Raw genomic sequence first — 27,264 nt, 5'->3', positions numbered from 1 at the left:
TAGACACGAGGTTAAATCGTATTGAAATTTGATGAATTGTCATCAGTACATAAATTATAGGTATTAAAAGAATGATATTCCCAATGAATTAAACAAGGAACCCCGGGTGCATTAACAACATTGTAAACAAAAAAATACATGTTAAAATCACCCAAGATTCATATCAACAAGACTACACTTACACACTTGCACACCTAAACACACAACCACAAACCTTTCTGACAAGAAGAGATACCCCAAAAGAAAACACCTAGCGGGAAAGGACAAGTAGTGCAGAGGCAACCATCAGCACCGTGAAGAAGAGTTTGTATCTACTGCCTGTGATTGATGTTGCCAAAGAGACATCCTGTGGCCTGAAAAACAAACCAAGTAGAATCAGGACTAGCCATCGTCAATTTTTAGAGCTAACTTAAGAAGAAAACTTTTCACATAAGAGGACTCATTTTGCATACTTCTGCAATTTGCTGAGGGCACCACAATAGAGGGCATTGTCTGGCATAGGCAATTCAGTCTTGTTTGTAGCCTCTGGATTGACAACCCTGACATATGTTTCTTGGCCAAGATACCATGAGTCGAGGTTTTCTGTTCTAAGGTTCCAGACTCCAACATTGTCAAGTGATATCAAGATTGCTGTCCATGCACCAGGATAAACCTACAGAGACAGAGAGATTACATTTGAGTCTTCTTGACAAAAGAATCAGGTATCTCGTGAACTTCATCTCACATGAGGGATCAAAGTAGGCATTGTTGGTGGCAAGTCCAAGACTAGCAGATTAAGGTTTAATGCTTAATGCATAAATGTCATGACAACCTATGATGAACATAATCATTCATAAATGAATGGAGGAATTAAAGCTACCGAAAAACAGCAAACAACAACTTGATATATCCTGCAGGCATTGTCTGTATCCAACATCATGAGAAGCAAGGCACAACATTACAGAAAAGAAATACCAGAAATGTATTTTCAAATGCTGAAACCATTAAGGGAGGGAAAAGAAAGCAGCAGTTCAAATAAAATATTGTGTAAATGACAAAAAAAACATGTTTCCCACTAAAATTCAGAAGGGGAGCATCAACCTAAACTAGTTCAGCAGCAAATTACCAGTGCAAACTAGGATGTTTCCCATCAGTTATAATTACCTAAAATATTAATATAACAGTTGCATATAAACTCTACTCATTGAAAACAGCTCCAGCATAGCCATGTTTGTTTACTAGAAAATATCAAGTCAGAGAAGATAATACTAACTAACCAAAGCTTTAGAAGGAAGCATAACAAAACTAAAAGCACAAGTCTCCAATGACCTACCTGTGTTGTAGTGCGAGCAATGCCATCCCACTTGTTATATGTGCCCCTGCTATTCTCTGACCACTCACCATAATCCATTCTGCACCAATATAATTGAAGAGTTAGTGTTAAAATCATAGTGCATACGCATAAGATTATTCTTGATGATGTATATAGGAAACATATTCCTACCCGACAACAAAAAAAGCATATCCACTCATGTGATAGCTCTGCACCTTGGTGTCATTGTTCTGTAGGATGACTTCCATAAATCCCCTATATGTTCCATTAATTACTGATGTTTCCATTTTAGGTGGCCCTGTAAGTGGTGCATTGGGAAAATCAAGCTTATATACTCCCTTAACCTTGAACTGGTCAGCAAGCCGGATTGGTGTAGCTGGATTGACAAATGATATCCCACTGAGTGTTGTTCGTCTTTTCCCATCAATAGTAACAGGCGGCTTGTTTTCCAACACAATAATTTCAGTCACATTGATTGAACCATATCTAAAAGATCCCTGTGGATTAGGGCGAGCACCACTGGCAGATACATTCCATCTGCATAATTTAAGCACAGAAAGTAAGAAGGCATGACCAACTAAATTATTCAAATAATTCCTTTTCAACATTTGAAGATTACCGACAACTAAAATAATACTAAAATACATATCATTCACAATGATTTAGAATTCCATGATGTGTGCTTAACCACAATAAAAACCAACCTGATAGACCTTGCTTGGTTCATTGAAAAGGTTTTGTCATATTCATCCTGTGGTGGATCAGGGAGGGGACCAGCTGCCTTTCCTTTTGAATTTGAATAATGCAAAATGGCAACACCAGTAACTCGTTTCCACTGTGATTCATTCACAAACCTGGCACTTGCTACTATGTAGTAATCACTACTTGCATTCTGATCTGTAGTTAGCAGAAAAGAATAAGACTGTCCTACGTGTATGTCTAAGCTAGTGTAGTTCTGCTGCACTGTATATGATCCCTCGGTCTCTGCAAGAAGCACATTATGGCTCTGAATCCTGAAATTCAAGGAGGTCGATATTCCCACATTTGTCACTCGAAGGCGATAAGTTTTACCTGCCCAACATAATAATGTAATGTTATCATTTAGGAGCTTGAAAAACTCACCATAAACATAAAGGTAATAACTAATTCAAGTTAGTTAGAAGTATGTATGTATGTATGTATCTAACTGACAGTTTGATGTACAAAATTTATGGGACAACATGTCTTTACAATGTGGTCATAAATCAGATGCATGCCAAAAATTGAAGGCCCAATGCTAGTTCAAAATTCACCATTAATTACACATGAAGTTAACGCCAGTAATAAATAGGGAATTGGTAGTATGATTTGTGTATGAATAACTGAATATTCCCAAAGTGAAAGGTTGCATGCCATATGCAAAGCTCCATCCGGCAGTTATAGTTAAGTAGATGCATTTTTTGGAAAGATCTAAGATAAAACTACATTATAATAAAGAGATGCTAATTACTTCCAAATTCTATCTCCCAGAATTAAGTCCATTTTTCAATCACCAAAACATCCTGTAATTACACAAGCAGTTGAACTCACATATTTAGAAATGAGTAGCAATTAGCAAATCATAAGTCGACAATGCCTTGCATTGCATGAAATAATCACCTGGGTGGACGTTAATTGTTTCATAATCAATGCCATCAGGTACCAGAGTATCATTATACCGGTAAGGGCCTTTGCCATTAATAAGAACTCCATCTGGCATCCCTAGATCTTTTCCAGCATCAAGTGCCTTTCTCAGAGCCTAGAATCCAAAAGGTGTCATCATTAGACACATTATATCTTACGCCCCAAATCCAACCTTAAAAAGGAAAACAAAGTTATATATCCAGTAACTTAACAACGCACTAACCGTGTGATTGCGTGTGTACCAATCACCAATCAAAATTGTAATATCCCCATCAGGTGTGTCAAAAGGAATAGGAATAATAGCTCTATTGTTTATAATAAAGCTGCCAAAACCACCAGCCGCTCTCTGGAAGTGCAGTGATGGGAAGTAGAAGAAACTCCCAATTTGGTCCTTCACCTGGAACTGGTAAGTCCAGTTCCACTTTGGAGGAATTGGACAATTAGTGCCAGGAAGCCCATCTTGCCATGAACTACGCCTCTGTTGAATCCCAGACCTATCTCTCCCAACCAAAAAACACACAGTCAATCACTCTATCTTTGTACTATGATTTAGCTTAACAAAGATTACTGCAAAGTAAGATTCTACCAATGGATGAGTAAACCCTCGTCCAATTTGTTTCGAACATTGACAACGACATTGTTGTTAGTGGTTGCATTGATAGTAGGGCCAGGAAACTTGTTATTTATAGCAATTACCTACAAAGTAATGCAGACACAGAAAAGATTAATAGAACTCAAACAGCTCAACCACGTTACTACAAAGCTCACTTATATCTCAAACACTAAGCAAAATACAAGTAAAAAAAAGCTAATTTTTTGTAGATCCGAAGCTAAAAGCAGAAATTTTAAGCAACGTAAAGGCAACTCATCTCTCAGTTATGAAAGTTAAGAAGACCCACGTGAAAAAATGAACTGGAAATAGTAGTAAGAGCCTAAGAGGAAGTAGATATAGCAGCAAAAATGTAAAAGCAGACTAAAGAGATGTAAAAGAGCAGACCTGTTGGGGAACACCCAAAGGAGAAGCAGTGATGTAAGACACCTCAAAATCATAGAAAACAAACGGATCTTCAGCAAAACACAAGCTCAAAAGCAGAGCAATGGGGACAAGAAACAGACCCAAGAACCTAATCAAAGACATTCTTCAAGGAAAAATAAAACTCTTTTTGGGTTTGTCTTACAAAATTTGTAGAGGGTACTCCTTGCTAAAACTTTACCGGGCTTTACATTATCTGACACGCAAAAGAAAGAGAAGAAGAAACCAGAGGCTCTAAAGATAGAAACTTTGAGAAGGAGAGAGAGGGACTAAAATTTAGCTTTATGAGTTGGCTGTTAGAAACTAAAAAAAAAAAGGGGGCGGAGCACTTTGGGATGGATGCGGTAAATGGGTGATCGTAAGAGGAAGAGAGAGAAGAGAGGGTGACAGCCAGTAGCCAGTTAACGTAATAACGTGTTAAGACATGATAGATTTTCACACGCAGCCATAGCCCATACCCCACGGGGTTAACGATTACGCGTTGCTAAATTTGACGGATGTCGTGGGATGGTCGATGATGGAGTAACGTTCGGATCCTCTGAAAAGCAAGACATGATCGCCAGCACATGATCACATCTAGCATGCGCCGCCCAACCCCCCCCCCCCCCCCCACCCAAGGAACTCAAATTTCTTTCGTTTGCTAGAAATTGCAGTACCTTCCTCCCTAACAGCCGCTTGATATTTCGGTTTCACAGTTGCTTAAATATAGTTCTAATTACTCAAGAAGGATAATTTTTAGTAATAATTGCAGAGTTTACATGGGCAAAGATTAAATTAATTCGTCATTTTAAATAAAGATCTCAATGGATAAAATATTTATTATTATTTAAGTATTTGTATTTAATTATCTATTAAAATATTTAAATTTGATAATTATTTAAATATTTTTTTATTTTTATTACTCAAATTTAACTCATATAATATATAGAATATTCGTTAATTACTTGAAGGTACTTAATACTCATTTATTAAACTAAAGTTTAACCTTCATATTTAAAATTAATTTTAATACGTATTATTAAAATTTTTTAAATTAATAAATTAAATTTAAAAACATAATCAAAATATTTAATAAATTAATTTAATTAATCATTACATTAATAATAAATAATTTATAAATAAATTATATATATCATATTAAATATATATTATTTATAATCAAGTTCGATAGTAAATATATTAAAATTACTATTCAAGCCCTACTTGAATTAGTAACAGATAATAATTTTATTGCTCAAAATTGATTATAGAATATCCTAATCTTACTTAACACAATCGAGTGGTTTCAGACATCTCTTTATAAGGTACCCATTGTCATCCTTAAATCTTAAACATATAATTAAATTAGATAATTCGTGTATCATTGTATATTTTTTTTGTATAAAAGATAAATAAAATATAAAATATTATTATATCATAATTTATATAAAATTATATAACATAAAATATACATATTTTTATATTTATCAAATTCATATCATTTTTATTGAAATTTTAACTTATATCTTTTTATAATTTTATATTATTTTTATATTCTATCGATATATCATGCTTAAAATTATCACACAAATATATAACAAGCGATCTTATAAACAAATCACTATATATCGTTTAACAAAAAACAAATGAAGAAAGTAATATTAAATGGTGGAGTGGTGGGTTTTATTATTGGTCCTTAAACACTACTATTAGTTAAGTATTTGTCATAAATAAATAATATTGTTGATTAAAGATTTGTTTATAATCTCTACAATATTCATAGATATAATTCAATAATTTTTTTTTTTTTATAATGCTATATCCTTAAATTACTTTTTGTTATAACACGGAAGGGTTCTTTTTAGATCTCATGACCTACATGACAAGATGACAGGAGGACTTTTTGGTCGTTTTCCTGTATCAACATCAGAGATACTGTCAGATTTTGGGCAACCAATGAGAAATATTTTAATGCCATGTGTATTTTTTTTTTCCTTAACAAACAAAAAAGTAGTTTTCTTTGTCATTGTTTAGGGAAATATAACCAAAACAGAGAAAAATGAAACATCATGCATACGTATAGTCAGCAACAGCTTGGGTTGGGTTTTTCTTGCTTCAAATTTGATTCGATTTAATAAATTTAATATTTGATCTGATATTAAAATAATATTTTTATATTTAAATTTTATTCATATATGTTTAAATTTATAATTAATTTGATTTGATTTAAAATTAATAAAATATTAATTTTTAATATAAAATATTATTTAATATTGTTTTTAAATATAATATATATATATATAAAGTAAATGTAAAATTAAATATAAAACAAAAAATAATATATATCTCAAGTTGAATTGAAGTGAATTTATATAAAATCTAACATCGATTGAGTTAAATTAAAATATTTAATTTAATTCAAAATTTGATTAAAAAAATAAATATTATAAGATTAGATCAAATCAAATTAAAATGTGATAGGTATGAATTGAATTGTCAGCTATATATATATATATATATATAGTTGTGTATGGATATATGTTAATATAAAAGGAGGTGTTAATATATTTATGTATGGAATGTGGTGGTCTATAAATAGACAATTTAAACTTAAGTAATCATACAGTTGTATACAATTAGTTGTAATAATAAAGCTTTATTCATAAAGGGTTTCTTTTTATAAAATCATGAATGAAAGATTCATTTGAATTAGTGGGATGGCAAATTGAAGTGGTAAATCTTTTAGGCCACCTAACCCTAGGTCCAAAATCTAATATCATCATAAAAGAAGTTGGTTCCTGGACCTGTATGAACCGTTGTAATTACCTCTTATAAATGCGTTAAGCTAAAGAGTGTGTGGATGGTTTCATATCACATGCTGTAATTATATAGAATTTTCTTTATATTTATATATCAAGGTGAGTGGTGAGTCCAAGCTTTTGTGATAACTACTCCCATCTAAATATAAATATAAAACTCATTTACCTGCTGCAGGACAAAGAATGGCATATATGTACTTATAAAATCCATGATTTTAAGTCATTGAATTTTTTCCATGACCATTTCAATCCAACCCATATCAATAGAATTGGTTTTCATAAAGAAGTTGTATGAACCTGGAAGAAAAAGAGAGGGATTTCGTCTAGCTGGCAAATCACGTCCACTTTCCTCACCTGCAACCACATTCATGGCACATGGAAACTTGCTGTTGCACAAATAATAATAAATGAAAAGTTTTAAGACAAAGATATAAAATGATATCTTTTTCAAACAGACAAGAAAACTTATGCTTGGACTGTTGTTCATGTGCCTTAATTTAGTTCAAAGTTATATACCCATAACATTTATATACAATCAATCAATTTGATTTCAGCTATGGAGACAGAATTGAAGCTAGCTTCAAGTTTGTACAAACGTGAAAGGCAGCTATAATTTCTTTATTATTTTATGTTCAAAAATATCATAATTAAAACTGAATAAAAAATCCAATTTAAATGAATTTATGATTCAAGTGGATGATTTTTTTATACGCAATGCCTCATATGTTTACCTCGATTACAAGAAAACTGTTTTTGGAAAGTCATTTGTATATGTATTTTCATTTTACTTCATTGTTACCTCTTTATTTTATTTGGGTTTTTCATGGCCCTAAAAGAAGTTTTGTTAAAATAAAACAAATTAAACGATTTACCGAAGTTATGAGATAGAGATAGAACTTATACAGCTAGTTATTAGACCGTGAAGAATGCAATTGGCTGGGTCTAACACAATGAGGTGGCTCTCAAAGCCCAACGAAGCCCCAAATGGTTCGATTCTTTGGTGTCCAATTACCAGCCCATGGCCTAGACTTCAAATTTCCACTGGTGTTTGATTTCTTCCCTTTTTAATCAATTTTGTAGGCCCAACCTTGTAGGCTTTTGGTCTCGTAAGGCATATTTGAATGATGAAAATACTCTGGCTTAATTCAATTCTCAAGGAGAGTAACTTATTTATTTGCTTCCGTTTGTAGTGGAAAATATCATATGCAAGTGTTAATGAGAAAAAAAAAAAAAGATAAAAAACAAAATTAAAATGCTCAACTTATCTTGTTAGGATATCTAAAAGTAATTTAAAAATTTGAAAATATATAATAATTGTTGATGTAAGAATTATTAAACATCGTCTTGTTATAAGATATTATCAATTTTGAAGGTTTGATGTGATTTTCATCGTAATTTTGTCTTTTAAGAAAACTTGAGTTGATAAGAAAATGACGATTTTTATAAAGATGTAGTTTAAATCTTTTTTTATTGAGATTTTTCTAAAAATAAAATCATAAAAAAAATAATATTAAATTATTAAAATAATCGATATCTCACAATATATACAATCCAACAAAATAAATAATGTCATTTATGGAAATCCATACTAACCTTTCAAAGTGCACATAATTCACACCCTTACCTAAGAGGATTAGTATTGGAGAGAAAAGATCCTACATCTATAAGCCAATGATCGAATTATGACTTTATAAGTAAGGATCATCCTCCTTTATCAAGACACATTTTTTCAAAGGATAAAACTGTGAAAGAAATTAGATCAGTTTGAGCAGACAATACCTTATAATAAGTAAATTCCAACTATCATTGCATCAATTATAATGCTAATAAATAATGCTATAGTATATAACTAGTAATATTGAATTTTATCAACTACAACTAGGAAGTTATCTATTGATTAAGTTGTTATGGGCTAAACAATTGCACCATTTGATAACAAGAACAAACCCCCTTTGGGGGCTTAAAATTGGAATTGATAAGACCCAGTTGGCAGATTTAAGCAGAAGTTGAGACATATCGTTACAAATTCAAAGAACTTCAAATCCCCAAGATGCCGAAAACAATTTGCAATTTATGATCTTAAACAAAAAAAAGAAGACAAGAAAACAATGTGCAATTTCCAATCTTCATCGATGAGGCACCGGCAGATGCATGCAGATTGCAGATGATACTTCACTCAGGTTCTCTTTGCAGTTACAAATGTCTGTTTGCACATTTGTTTCATATTAACTCTTCCCTAGCGAGATCTAATTCATTCCATTTCCAGTCAAATTGATGAGATGACATGATTTGATTGAAGAGAGGAACCAAAATTAATCAATGGTGAGGTTCCGATTACCACATGATTTCTTTTTGGTCCTTTAGAAGTTCTTATCATTTATTTGGATAGGGCCGAATGAATGCAGAGTTCATTTGCCAGATCTTAAGTGAGGCGGTAACACTGGCATTAGTAGCATTGTTAAATAAAAACACTTTAGCAGCTTCATATATTGCTTTTGTCGGATAAAGACGAGATGTGATGACTGTCCTTCCGCCTTGAGCAAAGCTTTCAATTATCGAATGATCCACCTGGAAAACAATGCATTTTCATATTTATTGATCCTCATAGTAAGGCAATTTGTTTACTTACATATATACAGCAATAAGAGGAGGAAACAAGATAAACACTTGAACTCACCAATACTCTGAGGGATAAGTTTTCGCCTTTTAGAACTGGAAGGAAGCTCCCATAAATTTGTTTATTAACATCCGACGCTGCGGATGATCTGAAAGAATAGAATATGGTAAGTCCTAGCTATCTGATAAATAGACTAAAGTTAAGAGAGAACAGCTGAGGTTTATACATACCGGGATTGATCATTGCAGAAGGAAGTCTTGAGATTGCCATCAGATCCTTTGGTAATGTAGAAGTATACCGGAGTCTGCTCACTGAGGCTCTCATCTGCAAGCACCAGAAGACCAAATGGTCCCAATGCCCCACGTTCTGCAGCTCCTCCACTCGCACTGCAGCTGAATGTTATGTTGGACCCTGTTGCTTTCTTCAAAAGCTCTTTATCTATCTCAAACTCGGCTAAAATATCCAACTGTCACATGACCAGGCATCTACTTATCAACTAACAGGATCTTGGTCTACAAATTATCATTAGCATACATGTTCTAAAAGAAAAAGACAAACCTGTGTGGCTGGACCAACATCTAGAGGAACAACTGATCCTGGCAGGAGTGACACCTGGTTAAATTCATTGCTTTTCAACCTTAAACTCTCTATTTCTTCCACTGGCCATTGAAGCAAATGAGTACCAGTCTTCTTGTCAAACAAAATCGTCCTTGGGATGCTCTGTAAGTAAAATATCGCATTAGAAACATTTTAATCGGTTAAAGAAACTGAAGAAATCTGACGATTAAATAATGTTTATGGTTCAATGAAACAGAAAAATTACCTGGACAGATGCCCATCCTTTCTTCATATCAGCGGCTTCACTATCAGATTCTCCAATCCAACCCCACAACACTCTTCTGTTTTTGTTCTGATCATAGAAAGTCTTGGCAGCATAGTATATTCCATAATCATACCTTATTCCAATGCCAACATCAATTTCAGGTTGGTCAGGAATCCATGTACCATTCTTCTCATGATATGTCCCAATAGCATAGTAGTCATGCCTGTCATCATCGAGGCTTACCTTGACCACATGCTTCACTCCAGGTCCATTTACGGATGTGTCCAAGCCATTTTCTTCTGTTTTTGACACAGGAAAGAAGTCAACACATTCCCACATGCCAGTGCCGGGCACAGCATGAAGTACCCCATCTAACTTCTCGTAGTTTATGAAGTCCTTGGTATCATATATCAAAGCTATGCCAGTTTTATTTATCTTGGACCCTATGGTAATGCGCCACTTCCCTTCAGAGGTCAACCAGGCTGTAGTTGGGTCACGGAAATCCTTCTTATAGGTGCCTGGTGGTGGAACTAGAACAGGGTTCCCAGGATACTTGACCCAATGGACGAGGAGAGGGTCAGAGTGGTCAGCAGGGTAAGCAAGGTTTTGAACTTGAACAGCCTCCACGGTCGAACCTGTGTAGAGCATTACAATTTTTCCATTAGGGAGAATTGTGGCAGAACCAGTCCAGACGCCATTTTGATCGTACCATTGGTCAGCAACCATTGCTAATGGGAGGTGAAGCCAATGGATCAAGTCCTTGGATACTGCATGACCCCAAACTATATCGCCCCACACGGCAGCATTGGGGTTGTATTGGTAGAAGAAATGGTACCATCCCTTGTAGAACATTGGTCCTGTTATTTGGCAATGGAATTTTAGAAAATCATAACACGATCCATTTCAGAATATATATATATATATATATATATATATATATTCAGAGGAAATTCTTATTGACAACTTGACCAAGTTGCCATATTATATACGACTTGCCAAAATCCTTGAAGTCTAAGGATTTGAACGTTGTTTAAAGGCACAACAAGCTCGGTTGTCAACTATGTTGTAAGAAGATGGGGACAAGAACCTCATTTTTCTGCCCTGCCTTTTTTTGACAAATTCATTCAAAAATAAAAAAGCTAAAATCCCACAGACTTTTCTATATTTTTAATAGTAACTTTTAAACCAGTCAGTCATGTGCAATTGATTATTGGCTCACAAATTCGAAGAGTTAACTTCTAATTTTTATTTTTTAATTGAAAATTTCATTTGTTATATGTTTTTATCAATGTTCTTTAGTAGTAATATATATTTCATATATTAATAATGAATGTATTAGATGAAAAAAAAGTGCTCCAAAATTCATTGAAAAATTGGGTCCATCAAAAGAATTATTAAGAATATTTTCGAATGTGATTTTGACTAATCAATCTTTTTTTTTTTGTTTTTTGTCAATTGGATTGTCTAGTCAATCAAATACTACAGTTAATCAAATAGTGGCAAAAAGTTCTTTTTTAAGTTTTAAACCTCAAATATGACGTAACTTTAAGGTTTTTCTTTTATAAAAGTTTGGGAATTCCAAATCAGATAGAGATTAAGAGATATGCTGTAAGTGAAAAAAAAACGAGGCTTACCATTAGGATCTGAAGCAGAACCAACCAGATTCCCACGCCATAGCAAGAACGTAAAAGCGCCCAGCCGTACAAAAAATTCAAGATATACAAAAATCAGCATATAAATGTAAGTAGTAAAGTCAAATTTTAATTTAATTAAATTATATAATTATTTTTGAAAATGATGACGACTTTGAATCTTCGCTTCCATAAAATAATGCACTACCATAATCCTTCCTTCTCATGAATTATTGTATATAATAAATGATACTGTATAATATTTGATCTACCCTTTTGAGATACTATAAGAAATACATATTTCTTTTTGTTCTCACTTTTTTTCTGCTTGCTCAGTAATGATGATATGATACTGTTGAGTTATACACTTTAATTGTGTAGATGAAAATGAAAGGAACAGTGAATTAAAAAAAAAATAAAAGGAAAGGAAAGGAATATTTTTTCCTTACCATTCATCCAATTCTTTTCTGGTTGAAAATGAAAAGATGTTCTTTGCCATGACAACATGCTATTATTCCATGGATACACCGGTAAATTCCCGTTAACGTTGGCGGAAAGCCTGTTGGATTTCTCCGATACTCCGGCAGCCGGGCCACGTGACACCGGCTGCAAAGGTTCGGGTTTCTTGGAGCTCGATGAAGCCAATGAACCATGTTGATTTTCATGTACATGACTATTATCTGACCCATTGTTTCCTATCAACAATGCAGCAAACAAGCCAACCGCTAACAACCCAAAAAAGATTGTAAGATGCTCTTTGATGGGTTTCCGGTGAGTTATCTGAGGCCCTGTTGGACAAGACCCATCAGAGCTGGAGACTGGAAGGAATGGATTTGTATCCACCATTGTTTGTAATTGGGATAAAAGAAACAGAGAGAATACTTGGAGAGAACGGAGGAGAGAGTGCTATGTTTCAAGACTTGAGAGTTCTCATTGGTATATATGGGCAGTGCTTCGCTGGCCAAACAGGGTGGGTGCTTCATCTGATTGTCTAGGACCAGGAAAATAAAAGAAAAAAAGGGAAAATTTACCAAATAATTTGATTTATCTGAAACAAGACAAATGTAACTGCCATGTATTAGCTGTTATTCATTATATTAACTGTAAGATCATCATGTCCTCCATGCAATAGTTGTAGAAAAGACAGAAATTGGGGACAAGTCTCGTGTATTTTGTTTTACAATTCAGAGGGTAATGATTTTTTTAAAAAAAATTTTTATGATTTGCACAGAGAATTTTTTATGCTACCAGTCTGTTTGACCAATAGGAAAATTAGAAGATTTGGCTTTTTCCCAATAATTGCGTATTATGGAGATATGTATCAATAGTGTAGAAAAGAATTGATTTTGTAAAATAATCTGAGCTAATGCAATTCTATTTGGGGTAATAATGACAGCAAGGCTTAAACTTTGTGGTAATTAGTTGGGTTAATAAGTGGCAGCTGATGTCTGAACTTTATAAATCCTAAGTAATTCCTTTAATAAATGAAATAATTTCTCAAATATTAAAGGAAATAAAATTGTAATCAAATTAATCTCACTGTCGACACTTAAAAAATTCAGACTAATTACATTATCATCCTAAAAGCATTTTGCATTCGAATTGTCTTTAAAGTTAAAAAAAAAATGAAATTAACCAATTAATTTGACAACTGACTATTGTGATGATCGGCAGCAAGCGATGGACAAGGACTCCACCAAGGCAAAAGAAGGAACGAAAGAGGAAGATAAAATGAAAGACATGATTTAAAGTAATTTAACAAAGAATTTTTCTAGATAGGTTAGGTATTTAGTCTAAGTAGAAGTAAAATCTAGACTTGGTCCGGCAATTATTCACATAAACTAGAATTAATGACAAAGTGCTGATTAGAATTTGAAACCAGATGGTTCATCCACAGCCACCAGTTTCTTTAACAATTCTACAACAGAAAAAAGCAATTGCCAACACAAAAAGCTGTGGCAAAAATTGATCTCTGACATAAATTGATTGGACCAGCTGGTTCTTTTCCACATGCAAAGTAATTGTTTCAGTCGTATTGGTCTTTTCTCATGTACTTTTCATTGTTTTTATTTAGATAAAAACACAGCAATTAATACAAAAACCTCAACCAAAATAAACAAGCTGACCCCAGATCGCATGTTCCTCAAAAAAAAAAAAAAATGCCGGCTCTGCATGTTTCCACATGCAAGATTCACATGCATTTTGGACTCCGAGGAACAAGAGAAGAGAATGAATAATGATAGTTTAAATTTAAGAAATTTCTTGAAAATTTTAGATCACCGGTTTGTCGTAAATGTGGGCCAATGGGATCGAGTGGATGGTGGCAATCAAAATCTAGTTCTAGATGTGAATGATTTTGCTAACATTATTGAAATAGGGCATGGTTACTTGGTGGAGGTGGAGAGACCTACTTTAGGTTTTTGCCCTAGCTCGATTACATGTTTCATTGGTGGGGAAATAAAATTGGCGGTTATAATTGAAATGAATTGCTAGCATGACATTACCATTGCTTATCCCGATGAATTATTGAGGCTGACGTGTTTACTTTTGGTAAAGATACCAGGCTTTTCAATAAGATTCGAGCACAATCAAATTTTCAATTTTTAGTAACACATGTTTGCTTCAAATTCTTTTAATTTTTTGAATTCAAAATTTAATTGAATTAATTCATTCAATTATCATAACATTTAATAAATTTAAAAATTAATTTAATTAATTTATATAATTATTAAAAACATCTAATAAATTTAAATTTTAAATTTTAACACTTCTAATTTTTACATTTATCCTTTATTATTGAAAAAAAAAAAACCCTAAACTTGATTTAGCGGTCTTAAAAATATCAAAAGTTCAAGGTTCAAATATCTATCCACTGCCTTAACATGATTTCCTCTCTTTACCTAAATTACTTGATTATAGTCTCTAATAAATCTTAATAACGTGATATTAATGACATTAATATATATATATATATAAAGGATTTTACTAACGGGCACTAAATAATATATTAATTAATCTTACAGTATGATTTGATAACACTCATTAGCAAAATCCATATATATAAAATTTCAATAATTCTCTCCTTGTGTTAATGTTACTATGAATAAAAAAAAAATTGCTATGCTTTATGTTGTATCGACTAGTCTAATTAATGCCGACATGGGTTTGTCAAGTAAAAGTAAACAATGGAGCGGAGCAAATGTTTTATGTTTTATGTTGAATCCATGACTTTTATTTTCTTAAAGGAGGGGATCTCCAATGTCAGGGGAAAGGGGAGAGGTTATGGGGAACAACATGGCAGTGGCACCTTCCCCCTTTTTTTTCTTTTTTCCTTAAAGGGAAAACTGGTCGGATACGGATCTGGATAAGGCGATAGCCAATCTAAAACACGAATACTGATCAAAGTTCAAACCAAAAACTCTTCCTTTACCATCCAGAAAGTTAAAAAGAAAGGTGACTGCCACTCAGCTCCTCTAGCAGGCAGAAGGCTGTACCAAGGTTCTAGCCTTTAGCTCTAGGTAATGGACTTTCTATGCAGGCTGTCAATTTCTTGGGCTTGAATGACACTAAAGCTTATTTCAAAAGTAGATTTCAAAGTTAGGGCTCTCAAGATTTTTCCAATTTCCCAACCACCACTAAAGCCTAGCCCTATTTTTTCCCAAACCCCAAATGACAGAGTCAGTGCTTCCATTGGCTTGGAGCTTTAAATATAGGCTCTGGTAAACTTACGTTAGGCTGAATAAATTAGGTTAGGTTTCCAAGTGAAAGCAAGCAACAATAACAGACTAGCTAGCTATAGCCAACTTCATAGCTATACTATATGAAAGACTGGAGCACCTGGCTGATCAAGCAGAACTCAATAACCTAGGTTGTTCAAAACGAAACAATAATAGGCTAAAATGAAACCATAATAGCATAAACGTAACAGTACTGTAAAAAGGAAAGCTTTGCCATGGTATTAATTGCAATTTTTGGAAAGTAAGTGAAAGGGTTACCACATGCAACGGCAGAAGGGCAACTTCAGCATTGTGTTCATGGATAACAGAAAAAAATGGAGGATTGACATCAAGCTTTAAAGACCAACTTTAAGTACTCCGCAAGAAAAAAAAAAAAGTGTTGCTAACATGGTGGAGTTGGTATCATTGCCATAAGAGATGTGCATTGAAATGGACAAGCCACTTTAGACATTTGGAGGTGGCCAAATCTTGTCCAGTAATTGCTCAACTCGCTTTGCTTGATTAATATATCCATCCAGTCCAGCAGCCAGAAGCTCCACAGATGCGGGTCCCATAGCTGATGAAAGGCTTAATTGGTCCCACTTCGTGAGCTTAACGTAGAGACAAATATCAGTCAACAAACAGGTCACGGTTTTTATAAACAGAAAGACCTTGTTATGCATGCTTGTGCTTGTCACTTGAACATGGGAAGAATGAAGATAATGGAGAATATTTCTCAAAGAAAGGAAATTTTTTATGAAAAGGAAAGCAAGTGCCTAAACTTGATGGCTTCTAGGTAGCAAATGTAAAGAGGTGACTTGCTTTCCTTACAATGAAATGACTTGCTATCAAAAGGGTACTGCAATAAGCAAGTATAACCAGATTAGCAATGAAATGACAAATACTTTCTTGATATGTAAAGTCTATCCACGGGGCACTGAAAGGATAGGTTCAACCTAAACATTCATAACCTGTAAATACAGGCTCATATCAAAGGCCTAACTCCAAAACCATGCCCATGTCTATACAGGCTGTTTCCACATAGCAAAAGTATTAGAACCTATCAAAGGTGTGATTGAATTTCGTATTGTAAGACCATGGATGTAATGACCTCGTTAAATCACTAAGTCCACATCATTAGCATTTTCTCATTATTATGTGCTCTGAGTTTTGATTTCCTTTTCCCCTGCTTTTCTGAGTTGACAACTGAAAATATGGAAAGAGTGCATACCTCTTCAGCAGTGAAATTGAAGTTGGCAGCAGACTGCGGGGACAGCCTCCTAACATAAGAGTACTTCTCATCAGGAGCAGTGATTGATTCTTTGAGTGATTGCAATACCTTCAAGGGTGCAATGATATAGTCAACCCTGAAAGAAATAAAAATCCACAGGTTTAAGAAAAAAAAGATCAATATTTGATTCTTAATTTGTAATTATTTCCAATTCAATTGATAATAGTTGAGTCATATGATACCCCAGCAGACTGAATAAATCCTGCTTGTTACGAACTGCTGCTGCCATAAGCTTTGATTTATGTCCATATTTGTGAATATAGTTATAAGCTTTTGTCACCTGCAGCAACAAATGACGGTACATTGAGTTCAAGCCTTTTTGTGTTATTACAGACAAATTAAATATAATGGTATACCAAATAAAGATCATATTATTGGTGAAATGTTCTTTCATAGATTACAAATTATCAATAAACGGTATCCTAGAATTATTAAAAAGGAGACAAGAAAAAAGAAGAGGTAAGTGTAACAATGATCACATGACATTATTCCTAAGTCTTTCAGAATTTATGCAGATCCCAGGTTCACAGCAACTTACTTACAAGAGATGCTGGATGGAAAGAAAGGAAAAGAGAAAAAAGGTAACACCAAGAATCATAAGTTTAATATGGTAAAAAGAAGAATCTCTTATTTTCGTTGGAAAATTCCTAAGAAGATGCTCAACAGTCAAAAGCAACAGATAAACTTCAATGCACTCCAGAACATTAGAGCCGACATTGCTGCTCACAATAACAATTCACTAATACTCAATGTCTCAACCAAAAACCTATAAGCTACAAGAAAGCTAAGTCTAAACTCTAATAAAAGCTGTTTAACTAACCAGGGCCAACCCAGGATCCTCTCCTCTTTGAATAGCAGCTTCAATCTCAGGGTCTCCAGAATGATTGCGTGCCCAATCCTGAAGAAAGAAAAAACATGCTTTAAGGATAACAAAATATCATGGTTTGCAGAATAAAGTCACCAAAATAGGTATTTTGGGAAAAAAATTTACCCTAACACGGCCAACAAAAATCTGAATAACAGAAGCACCAGCTTGGGCTGCAGCTGCAGCTTGAGCAAAGCTGAAGAAATATGCCAAAACAAGCAATGATTAGAAGGGGAAAAAAAAAAAAAAAGGACGAAAGAAAAGTCTTCCGAGGGAGGTTATTCTTTCTCTTACAAAATAGCATGTGCAGAAATTTCCTTAAATTGTTACAATCAAGCAACATCATCGTCTACATAATCACATACCTGTAAACAAAAGTCAAATGTGTTTGTATACCCTCAGATTCAAGCAATCTCGAGGCCTCTATTCCCTGTAAAACCAACATGCAATACCAAGAATTGCTAACTTTTATGTTCCAACTTCCAACACTATTAAGTCTAATAACTTTACAAGTGTGTACACACACATTTCATCAGAGGGACTCACTTGCCAAGTTGAAGGAATTTTAAACAATAAACGCTCTGGAGGAACATCAATGTCATCATACAACTTCAGCAAGTCGTGCACCTGCACATTTCAATAAGCTCTTAGCAATATCAGAAATAAAAAACAGGGAAAATAAGCTACTAAAACACATAAAAGGAAAATAGTATTTTTAGTACCAACAAAGTGCAAGGGTTTAGAAGGCAATTTTATTCATCCTATATAGAATGTATAGTTTGTTTCAATAAGCAGCATAAAAAACCCTATAACCATCATACTTGTTAAAATATAATGATGTATAACAGATATTGAGTCTTTCACTACATTTCTCATTCCAAAAGCCTAGAGAAGAACCTCAAGTCCACATAAAATAAGCAAAAATTCAGGGACAAGGAATGAATAGTTCATTGCATCGTTGTGTATATTCAATTAAAATTTTCAACTTTGATGCTTATGTGTAAGACCCTAGACAATTTTCAACCATTAAAATTGGCAGTGATTGAGATACTAAACAACAGAATCATACAACAAAATAAAAAAAATTCAGTAAGAAACACATATGGACATATGAGAAAAGCCAATACCCTCCTAATAATGCCATGTGTGTCATAAGCCAGACGTGCATCCACTTCTGTTGAAACTCGACCAGGAACTAGCTTTGCCAAGTCACCACCGACATTTACCAAAGCCTTCACTTGATGAACAACCAAACAAATTACCGATCCAATTCCCTTTTTTTTTTTCATCTTTGACCATGCAAATGAATAATAGATAGCATAAAGCCAAAAATCTCAGGCATTATTATTTAACACTTCAGGGTATAAGAGTAACCTTGTTAACGAAACAAGACGACCTCAGTTCAGGATTGTCCAGCCCAGAACAACTTGAATCAGCCAAAGCCATATCCACAGCATTCTAAACCCAAAAGCAAAGAAATGTAAATTATATGTATATGGAAAAAGATTTTAAGCACATTTATTTTACATGAGAATTCTTACTCTAAAAATGGTATCGGGAAGGCTCAATATACCCAACAGCAGAGAAGAGCTAACAGTTGCAGCAGTTGGTGGAAACCTATGAATTTCAATTAATTAGTATACAAAACTCAGCCTTTACAGTAAAATTTTCATAAAGAAACTAAGAAGAAAACAATCTTTACTTTTCAAAATCATCAAAGATCACAGTGTCAGGAACTATCTCACTGAAAGTAGACACAGCATCCAGTTCAGTACTCAACCCTGAATTTTCCAAAAAAAAAAAAAAAACCAAATAAATCACACATTGAACCATCAAAAGATCTAAAAGGAAAAGAGAGGTAAATACCAATGTCAAGAGAAGAAGAGAAGCCCGAGGAGGCACGAATAATTGGAAAAGATCTGTTGAACTTGAAATGCAGAGCAGAACAAGAAGACCCATTTGCAAATCTCAATCTAGATTTTGGCAAAGAAGAAGAAGAGAGAAATGAAGAAGACGGAGATTGCAAGGAGAGCGACATTGTTTTTTTCTTTTCGTCTTTGTGAGATAGAGAGGTGCGAAGAACTCTATTTTTTGTTTTATATATATATATATATATATATCGAGGGGTAAAGATGTGGACACGTGGAAGTTGTTTAACTGAGGTTTGAGTTTATCTGTGGTCGTTTTGGGGTTTCGGATATTTTAACAATGGATAAGAGCTTTATCGGAATTTCCTTTAGATTTTTGCAAGGGATAGTATCTGTCTGAATTGTCGGCATCAGATTGGTTCTTCTTTTAATTAAGTTATTTATTATGAATTTTAATAAATTTATTACGCTCAACAAAAATAGTAAATTCATAAATAAATTTAGCTAGCCCTATTGAGCAAGAATGATGATATAATATCAAAGCAAAGAGGCAAATGTCTAGGAAAATTTCATCTTCAAGTAGAATGGGGGTTAAATCCAAAGCCGACCCAGAAAGATGACAAAGATGTGGGATTTGTGACGATAGTTAATCCTTGTTAACAATGGCTTCAGCTTCATATCAACGCTTTATACACTGGAAACAATGTTGCTTGTATACATTAATTCAAAGCAGACAGAAATAATAAAACCAGGGAAAAATGCTTTACAATATTAAGCGAAAATATATTTATATAAACAATTCGTTATCAATTAATATTTTCAAATTTCTGACAAAAAGATTGGAAATAAAATGGCCACCGGACTGGAATGAGAGGATTCATTGTGGATATCTGAATAAAAATTGAAGGGAAATTTTATTTGCATATAATTAAATGCTTCTCTTCATGAAAATTTGTTGTGCTGCTGCTCTTTCTTCAAGCTTCTTCCATTTCACTAAAGCCTCGAGAAATTTCTTCACCTGCACCATATTTCCATATTAGTATGGTATGACTATGAAGAGAAGCCATTATACCTTTGTTTTGCAACAAAATAAAAGAAAAAACAAGAATTATTCTTTAGCAGGATCTTTTACCTCTGATGGGTCCCTGACAGAGTAAAATGCCTTGCTTTCTTTGGGCAATGAAGACACCAAGATCCCATAACCCCGATTTCCTTCCCGCAAAACCTGATTTAGATTCAGTGTTGGAATCTGGTGCAAATTTTCTGAATGGCACAATAATAACAACAGCAGTTAGAGTGATGTGTGCTTACCTTGAATGCATCCTCATCACTCTTGTCGTCTCCAATAAAGATTGGGAGCACATCATCTCTATCACTTAGTCCTGCATCAATAGCCATTATAAATTATACTAATAAGCGAATGCAGCATATTATATTAACCTGGCATATCGGTGATCGTAGAGAGAAAATTACCAAGGGATTCAAGCAGAAATTCAACTGCCTTCCCTTTATTCCAGTCAATCACAGGACGGATCTCTAAAACCTGAAGAACAAGGAAAATAAGCATATTAGGAGGCAAAACGGTAGCATAACTATAAAATAAACACAAATTTCAACGAATTCTCAAGAAAAAAAATAAGGAAATTGAGTCACATATATAATACAACAAATAAAGATATAGTTCCTAGCCAGCAAAAAGGACACACCTTCCGTCCATGAGTTAATCGCAAACGAGGATAATTTTTCAAAATATCATGAACACATTGTGCTATAGCTGGCCAGTTCTGAAGAAAAGGAAACAAAATGCACTTAGACGTTGGAACTAGTTAACCAGACTGAATGCTTATAAAGAAAATATGGCACCTACTGTCTCTCACCTTCTCTTCTACATTACGGTAATGTACAGAGGCGCAAAACTTGTGATTCTCAACTTTTGCACCTTTGATATCTTTGGTATTCTCGACAAGGGTTCTAAAAACCTGCAAGAAAAACCAACATGTTTACTATTCTATATTAGAACATGATCTAGACCAGCGATGAATGCAAAATGTGCTAAACATAACATTTATCTACCTCATCGATCATAGGTATGAATTCTCTAGCAGGCTGGAAAAGGTTAACCTCCTTGCCCTGTCACACAAGTAAAGAGAATGATTAACATGAAATTGGGAGTGAAATTATACTTTGAATAATCTATTTGACAGCCTACAATAAGTTAGATGAGGCGAGCTTGTCAAAATCTCATGACTCTTACCTTTTGGTCAGTTGATCTAATACAATTTGGATGGTCATCGGACTCTGTATGATTCACAGGGCCCATGATGTCCATTCCATGACTACCAGCATAATAAAGTTCAGTTAGTCCTACCAATTCATAAACCTGAAAAAAAAAAAATGCATTGCTTCAGACCCTATTGATGCCCAGATGATAACTATAAAGGGGAAAGAAGTGGACAAAAAATACAACAAAGTTGCTGAATGCTCTACCTTATCACGACTTCTGCCACTAATAATTGCTGTTGGGAAATACTTTGCAACTTTTCTGACAGCAGAACGCATCTGAAAAAGAGCAAGACTGCTTTCAGTTTTTGTTTCTTTAAAATCTTAATCAAAGGAAAATATTGAAGACAACCAAGAAATTAGTATCATATACATGCACCAAAATGGACCGTCATACTTACAGCGTCAGACATAAAGGCACGATCAGGGTCATCTACTATTGGAGAAAGAGTACCATCATAATCTAGAAAAACAGCTATCTTCTTGTTCTTTGCACTTTTGGAAATTTTCTCAAAAGATTTAAGTGCAGATGGATATTTAATCTGCATAATCAGCAGAGAAGCAGAGCATAAGAACAAGCAAGTTTATCTAGTGAAATGTATGTGTTTATCAATAATTAAATATATGCATACCATCCAGGAGCAATAAGCAATATCAATATCATCTGCAGAAACGTCAATATTGAAGTCCTTGATTAACTTCTTACGAGGGGGTGATGAAGATTTCATGGCATCCAGCCAATCATTGGACCAAACATCATCAAGCTTTCCAGGTTTCTTCCTGGGAATTGTAATATACTTGCCAGAGGACAAAGATCCACCTGATTGTGGATAGCACAACAGATTCGAGTGGATGCCTAGTTTTGACTTGTTTATTGGAATAGGATCAGTGAGGACAGGAGATGAATGATTGGACTTCAAATCCATTAGCTTCAGATCACTTTTTAAGTACACTTGTATATAACAGATTAAACTAGAACTTTGATAATAGAAGCAGCTTTGTCAAGTACAGTTATGAACCTTCAAGCCTTAAAACTTTTTAGCCAACCCTTTTGTCTATGAAAAACCACCTCTTCAAAGTTTTCTTATCACTGCTGTTGGGTAAGCAGTCCATCAATCGCAGGCTTCCTGAAAACTGATGATCACAGTAAAGTGTAAACTTAAACTATGAAATAACAGCAAGATGTAAATTTAAGATTTGAAGTTTTTCTCAACTTAAATGCAGATACCAGACGTACCTTCTCATCTCCAAAACTACACCGCATTTATGGCAGGTAACAGAACATTATTTGTGCAAGGATTCTCCAGAGGATAGTAGTTTGGGTTAAAAATTTGATCAGAAAGTGCTTAAATCTGCAAGTAGTACAGTAGAAACAGGCATTATAATAAAGATGTGTACAAATAGTGATTCAATGAGTAAAAATGACCTTAAGAACATTGCTTTCTGGACATAAAACAGAAAATCAATTTCACCAATGTGACAAATAATCTATTTGCTAAAAACAACACAAGATTGCTTTGATCCAGGTCTTGAACCATCACTATCTGATCTGGCTTCTACGATTAAACTAGCAGGTGACAAAATAGTTTTGCAACTTTTTCGTATCTTTTTAGCAATGAAAGGATACAGGCACCAGTAAAAAGCATATAAATACACATATATATTATAAATAAATGTATGTATATGTAACAACATTCATAAACACATATTTCATCACCACAGTATATGTGGTGTCACCACATTTTCATTTCTTTGTCCAGATAGATACATAATCTAAAATTAAAATACTCCCACAAATAGATAAATGAAATCACAAATACATTGTAGGAGTCACCAATTTGTATCCAACTACAACAGGCGGAACACTTACGTATAAAAAAGCTTTGTATTTACCTAAAACTTCTAGACACGTATATTGTACCTAAGGGGGCCATTGATGGAGAAAGGATGTGATTAAATTGCAGATCTAAATCTACATGAACATCAAAATATAAAAAATAAAAAAGGAAGTAGTATAGTATACTATTAAGCAAAAAAAGGAAAAAAATTGAAAATAAAAAAGATGTAAGAACTAGTATATTAACATCATTCACCAAAAATGAAAAAGTCAAATACTAATGAAGGTTTTGGACATAATCTCATTAGCAAAATTTTTTATATTTAAGGTTAACATCAAAGGAAAGAGATTAAGACAAGTTTCACAATTTTCAACCTAGTTCATATGTAGCAACCGACAAAATAGAAACTTATACTAAATAAAATAAAATAAACGGTTTCTTCTGTTATATACATCTCCCACAACAAGAAAAGATCATATACACCTTTTAAAAAATATTAATACTAAAACAAAGAAAACCCCACAAATGTATTCATCAGAAAAACCAGGTTAAATACAGAAGACATATTATGTGAAAATAAAACAGACCCACAAGCAAAAATCAAAAGTAAAACAAACCCAGAATTATAAAGCTGGGTTTATATATATATATATATATATATATATATATAAATGCATATTTAAAACAGACCCAGAAACAAAAATCCTTTCACAAACCTAGCGGGCGTTGACATAGAGATCTTAATCTTAAACTAACAGGTGAAAAGAACCCAAAAGAAAATATAAAGACATGCTTTAACAACAGTTGCATTAACAAAAGAGAAATCTTAACGTAACGAACCTGATTGACGAGTTGAAACCCAGGCAAGAACTGATCTCTAAAATGCAGTTCTTTCGACAAGAGAAAATCCGCACAAAAACAACGAAGGAAAACAAATAAAAGAAACAAAAGAAGATGTTTACCAAGATGGAATTGGAAAAAAAGAAACCCTAAAATTCGTAAACCCAAAACGAACGGTGAAATATAAGAGAAACAAACGAGAGAAGGAAGTTGCGTATTTATACAGTTTATGAGAAACCAGACGTGTTAATCAAGGTAAGTCGTTTTTAGGTAACACCCGCCGTGGTTTTACCTATTGGTTAACTGGAAACTGACACGTGTAGTGGAAGGTGAGCTGGGTTGTAGCAATGCCATCTGTAAGAGTGTCAAAATGACGTGGACACGTGTCAGTTGGGCCCACTGTCGTCTGTGACCGTAATTGTTTTTTATTTTTTAAAAAAGAAAATTTTAAAAGGGTAGGAAAAAGAAATTTTATTTTTGGTGTGACGTGCGAAAAAAGGTGAAGTTGTTTGAAAAAACAAAATTAGAGAAAAAAAAAAAAAGAAGTTTCCGCTTTTTCAACGGCTGAAAAAACAAAATCATTAAATTATCGCGCAAATCTCGTGCGATAATTCACGTGGCTTTGACATCTAAGAAAAAAAGGAAAAGTAAATCCGGAATTGTGAAATAAAAACAAATTATTATTTCTTCCGTTTTAAAATATTTATTATGCAATTCATAATTTTTAATGTTAAAAATAAAATAATTTTAAAATATAAAAAAAGAATTTTACATGTTTTAAAAAAGTAGGATATAATTTTAAAATATTCCAAAAAAATTTTTAAAAAGGGAAAAAAGGAGTATATACAATTAAGATTAATAAAATTAAAAAGAAAAAACTTAAAACCAAATTAAACGTAAATTTGGTGGAAATAGGTTTTTTTATTATATAAACATATTTATTGTGTGATCATAATAGATTTTCTACTATATTCACGAAAGCAATGTTTAAAAGATGGGAATAGGACTTAGAATTTGACAATAAGATTTGAAGTAAGTTTTCTAGAGAGATTGTCACATTGAGGTCATGTCAAGAAAATTTTTGGTAAGATACTCATATTACATTAAGCAAATCTTTGCCCTTATATTGTTTTTCTTTGGTGATGTGGGTAACAAAGTAAGTAAATTAGTGAATACATATTTTGATAGCTATATAGGTAATTATTAATAATAATGGTACATTTAGACTTTTATTACCAACTTGCAACTTTTATAAGTAAAATGATTGATTTCGAAACAAATATTAAAGAGAGTAAAATTGGATTTCATACACAATTTATTGGAACAAACGTAGATGATAAACATAGTTCATAGAAATTTTTGTTGTATAGTCGATTATCCCTTTAATCAATTAATATGTTATTAAAATTAATATTTGGAGATTATGAGTTCGAAAAAACTTATGCATGTAATGTCTTCTTCAACTAAGTAAGTACTAAGATAGAATATTTAAAGGTAAACTAGTTATTTAAAAAAAAATTCTTGTCATAAATGAATAGAGGATTCTCGTAAATTATATCTTAGTTCGAAAATGGGTTACTTTTTTTTTTATAACTAGAGAGACCCAATTATGTATATTTAGTTAGTAGTAGAATTCAAATTTAAAAAATACAATTAAAAAAAAAATTAGTCAAGTATGTAAGTTTTCAAACTTCAAAGTCAAGATCATATACAAACAATTTGTGCTAGCAACCTCACTTGTAGTTTTCACCACTTGGTCAATCTTCCATACAGTTCCATGGTATCCTTGAAGTTTGACTAATAATTACTAGAGGAATTATTTCATTTCATAATGTGAAAGGAATCTAAACTCCATTTTGGCAAAGATGTTAATGCATTTACTCTTCATTTCCTTTTCATCCTAAAATAAGGAATTAGGGTTAATTCAGTTTAGGTAAAAACTAAGATTTAACTAAAAGGGGAACAAAATTATGTTTGGAACAATTGTCCTCTCTTTTCAACACAAAGAACAAAGAGAAAAGGGAGAGACAACAGCATCTAACTAGTAATTACCAACAATAATCAAAAAGAGGTTAGGATTGGTTCTTGAAGTTTGGATCACTTTACAACATGTTTGCAATCATCATTTAGATTTTAATTTGCAACATCGAAAATATGAAAGTCGAAATTGAAAATCGAATTGGAATTGAATTCAGATCAAGTTGAAAGATGTATCTTATTTTCGAAAGTAATTTATTATCCATCTATTTATCTATTTATCTATCTATATATTCTTCATGTACTTTCTCAAAACTCCCGTGTCAAAAATGCAATACTATTTGCTACTAATTTTTCACCAATTTAGATATATATATATATATATCCATAAGAGTATGAATTATAAAAAATATAATATATATATATGCACAAAATTTTTTGTATTTAAAGTTATTAGAATTTGAATCCTGATAATTAAAATTAAAAATTTAGTATATATGTACAATTTATAATTATAAATGATTATACAATCAAATTAATAGACCTTAATTTGTATGTAAATGATATCTTCGATATGTTCAAATTTTTTTTTTAAATCTTTAAAAAATGAAATTCAAATCTAAAATCACTAAGTCTTAAAAGGCCGTCTTATTATTAGGGCAAGACCTATTTACAAACCACTCTCAGTGCGTGAAAGTACTTCCTTTATCACG

The 27,264-nt window shown here is 33.1% G+C and overlaps 4 protein-coding genes across 8 annotated transcripts; all 4 read right to left on the bottom strand.

Moving 5' to 3' along the window:
• LOC111277326 (monocopper oxidase-like protein SKU5) lies at nucleotides 1-4,680 on the bottom strand. The gene is made up of 9 exons (XM_022863707.2): nucleotides 3,972-4,680; nucleotides 3,561-3,670; nucleotides 3,198-3,468; nucleotides 2,951-3,089; nucleotides 2,017-2,383; nucleotides 1,484-1,849; nucleotides 1,313-1,391; nucleotides 453-652; nucleotides 1-353 (listed from the first exon to the last, which is right to left on the bottom strand). Exons 1-9 carry the CDS (start codon nucleotides 4,110-4,112, stop codon nucleotides 251-253), a joined length of 1,776 nt encoding a protein of 591 aa, XP_022719442.2. The 5' UTR covers nucleotides 4,113-4,680; the 3' UTR covers nucleotides 1-250.
• A 4,470-nt stretch (nucleotides 4,681-9,150) lies between these two features.
• Nucleotides 9,151-14,560, bottom strand: LOC111277296 (acid beta-fructofuranosidase-like). 3 transcript variants are annotated; one of them, XM_089746089.1, is made up of 7 exons: nucleotides 12,759-14,553; nucleotides 12,326-12,664; nucleotides 10,246-11,102; nucleotides 9,981-10,142; nucleotides 9,653-9,888; nucleotides 9,483-9,570; nucleotides 9,151-9,373 (listed from the first exon to the last, which is right to left on the bottom strand). In XM_089746089.1, the coding sequence occupies exons 2-7, from the start codon at nucleotides 12,381-12,383 to the stop codon at nucleotides 9,179-9,181; spliced, it is 1,596 nt and encodes a 531-aa protein (XP_089602215.1). In that variant the 5' UTR covers nucleotides 12,384-12,664; nucleotides 12,759-14,553; the 3' UTR covers nucleotides 9,151-9,178. The 3 variants fall into 3 exon arrangements, with proteins under 3 accessions (XP_089602215.1, XP_089602214.1, XP_022719396.2); XM_089746088.1 differs by having other exon boundaries at nucleotides 12,326-14,560; XM_022863661.2 differs by lacking the exons at nucleotides 12,326-12,664; nucleotides 12,759-14,553 and adding an exon at nucleotides 11,880-12,223.
• Nucleotides 14,561-15,809: 1,249 nt separating this feature from the next.
• LOC111277319 (uncharacterized) lies at nucleotides 15,810-19,824 on the bottom strand. Its single transcript, XM_022863694.2, has 12 exons — nucleotides 19,615-19,824; nucleotides 19,451-19,529; nucleotides 19,290-19,365; nucleotides 19,123-19,206; nucleotides 18,876-18,980; nucleotides 18,295-18,375; nucleotides 18,114-18,178; nucleotides 17,875-17,944; nucleotides 17,704-17,781; nucleotides 17,066-17,163; nucleotides 16,824-16,959; nucleotides 15,810-16,203 (listed from the first exon to the last, which is right to left on the bottom strand). The coding sequence occupies exons 1-12, from the start codon at nucleotides 19,784-19,786 to the stop codon at nucleotides 16,057-16,059; spliced, it is 1,191 nt and encodes a 396-aa protein (XP_022719429.2). The 5' UTR covers nucleotides 19,787-19,824; the 3' UTR covers nucleotides 15,810-16,056.
• A 444-nt stretch (nucleotides 19,825-20,268) lies between these two features.
• LOC111277311 (putative trehalose-phosphate phosphatase F) lies at nucleotides 20,269-23,245 on the bottom strand. Of its 3 annotated transcripts, XM_089746091.1 has the most exons (12): nucleotides 23,134-23,245; nucleotides 22,529-23,030; nucleotides 22,298-22,438; nucleotides 22,104-22,175; nucleotides 21,871-21,996; nucleotides 21,690-21,746; nucleotides 21,494-21,595; nucleotides 21,323-21,400; nucleotides 21,090-21,159; nucleotides 20,928-20,998; nucleotides 20,749-20,841; nucleotides 20,269-20,634 (listed from the first exon to the last, which is right to left on the bottom strand). In XM_089746091.1, the coding sequence occupies exons 2-12, from the start codon at nucleotides 22,820-22,822 to the stop codon at nucleotides 20,545-20,547; spliced, it is 1,194 nt and encodes a 397-aa protein (XP_089602217.1). In that variant the 5' UTR covers nucleotides 22,823-23,030; nucleotides 23,134-23,245; the 3' UTR covers nucleotides 20,269-20,544. The 3 variants fall into 3 exon arrangements, with proteins under 3 accessions (XP_089602217.1, XP_089602218.1, XP_089602219.1); XM_089746092.1 differs by lacking the exon at nucleotides 21,323-21,400; XM_089746093.1 differs by lacking the exon at nucleotides 21,871-21,996.
• Nucleotides 23,246-27,264: the final 4,019 nt, after the last annotated feature.

The sequence above is a fragment of the Durio zibethinus genome, chromosome 17, assembly GCF_047325235.1.
Source record: "Durio zibethinus cultivar Kanyao isolate XHJ-2024 chromosome 17, ASM4732523v1, whole genome shotgun sequence".
NCBI lineage: Eukaryota > Viridiplantae > Streptophyta > Magnoliopsida > Malvales > Malvaceae > Durio > Durio zibethinus.
Note: the sequence above shows the minus strand (reverse complement) of the source record. Positions and strands in the feature narration are given on the sequence as shown.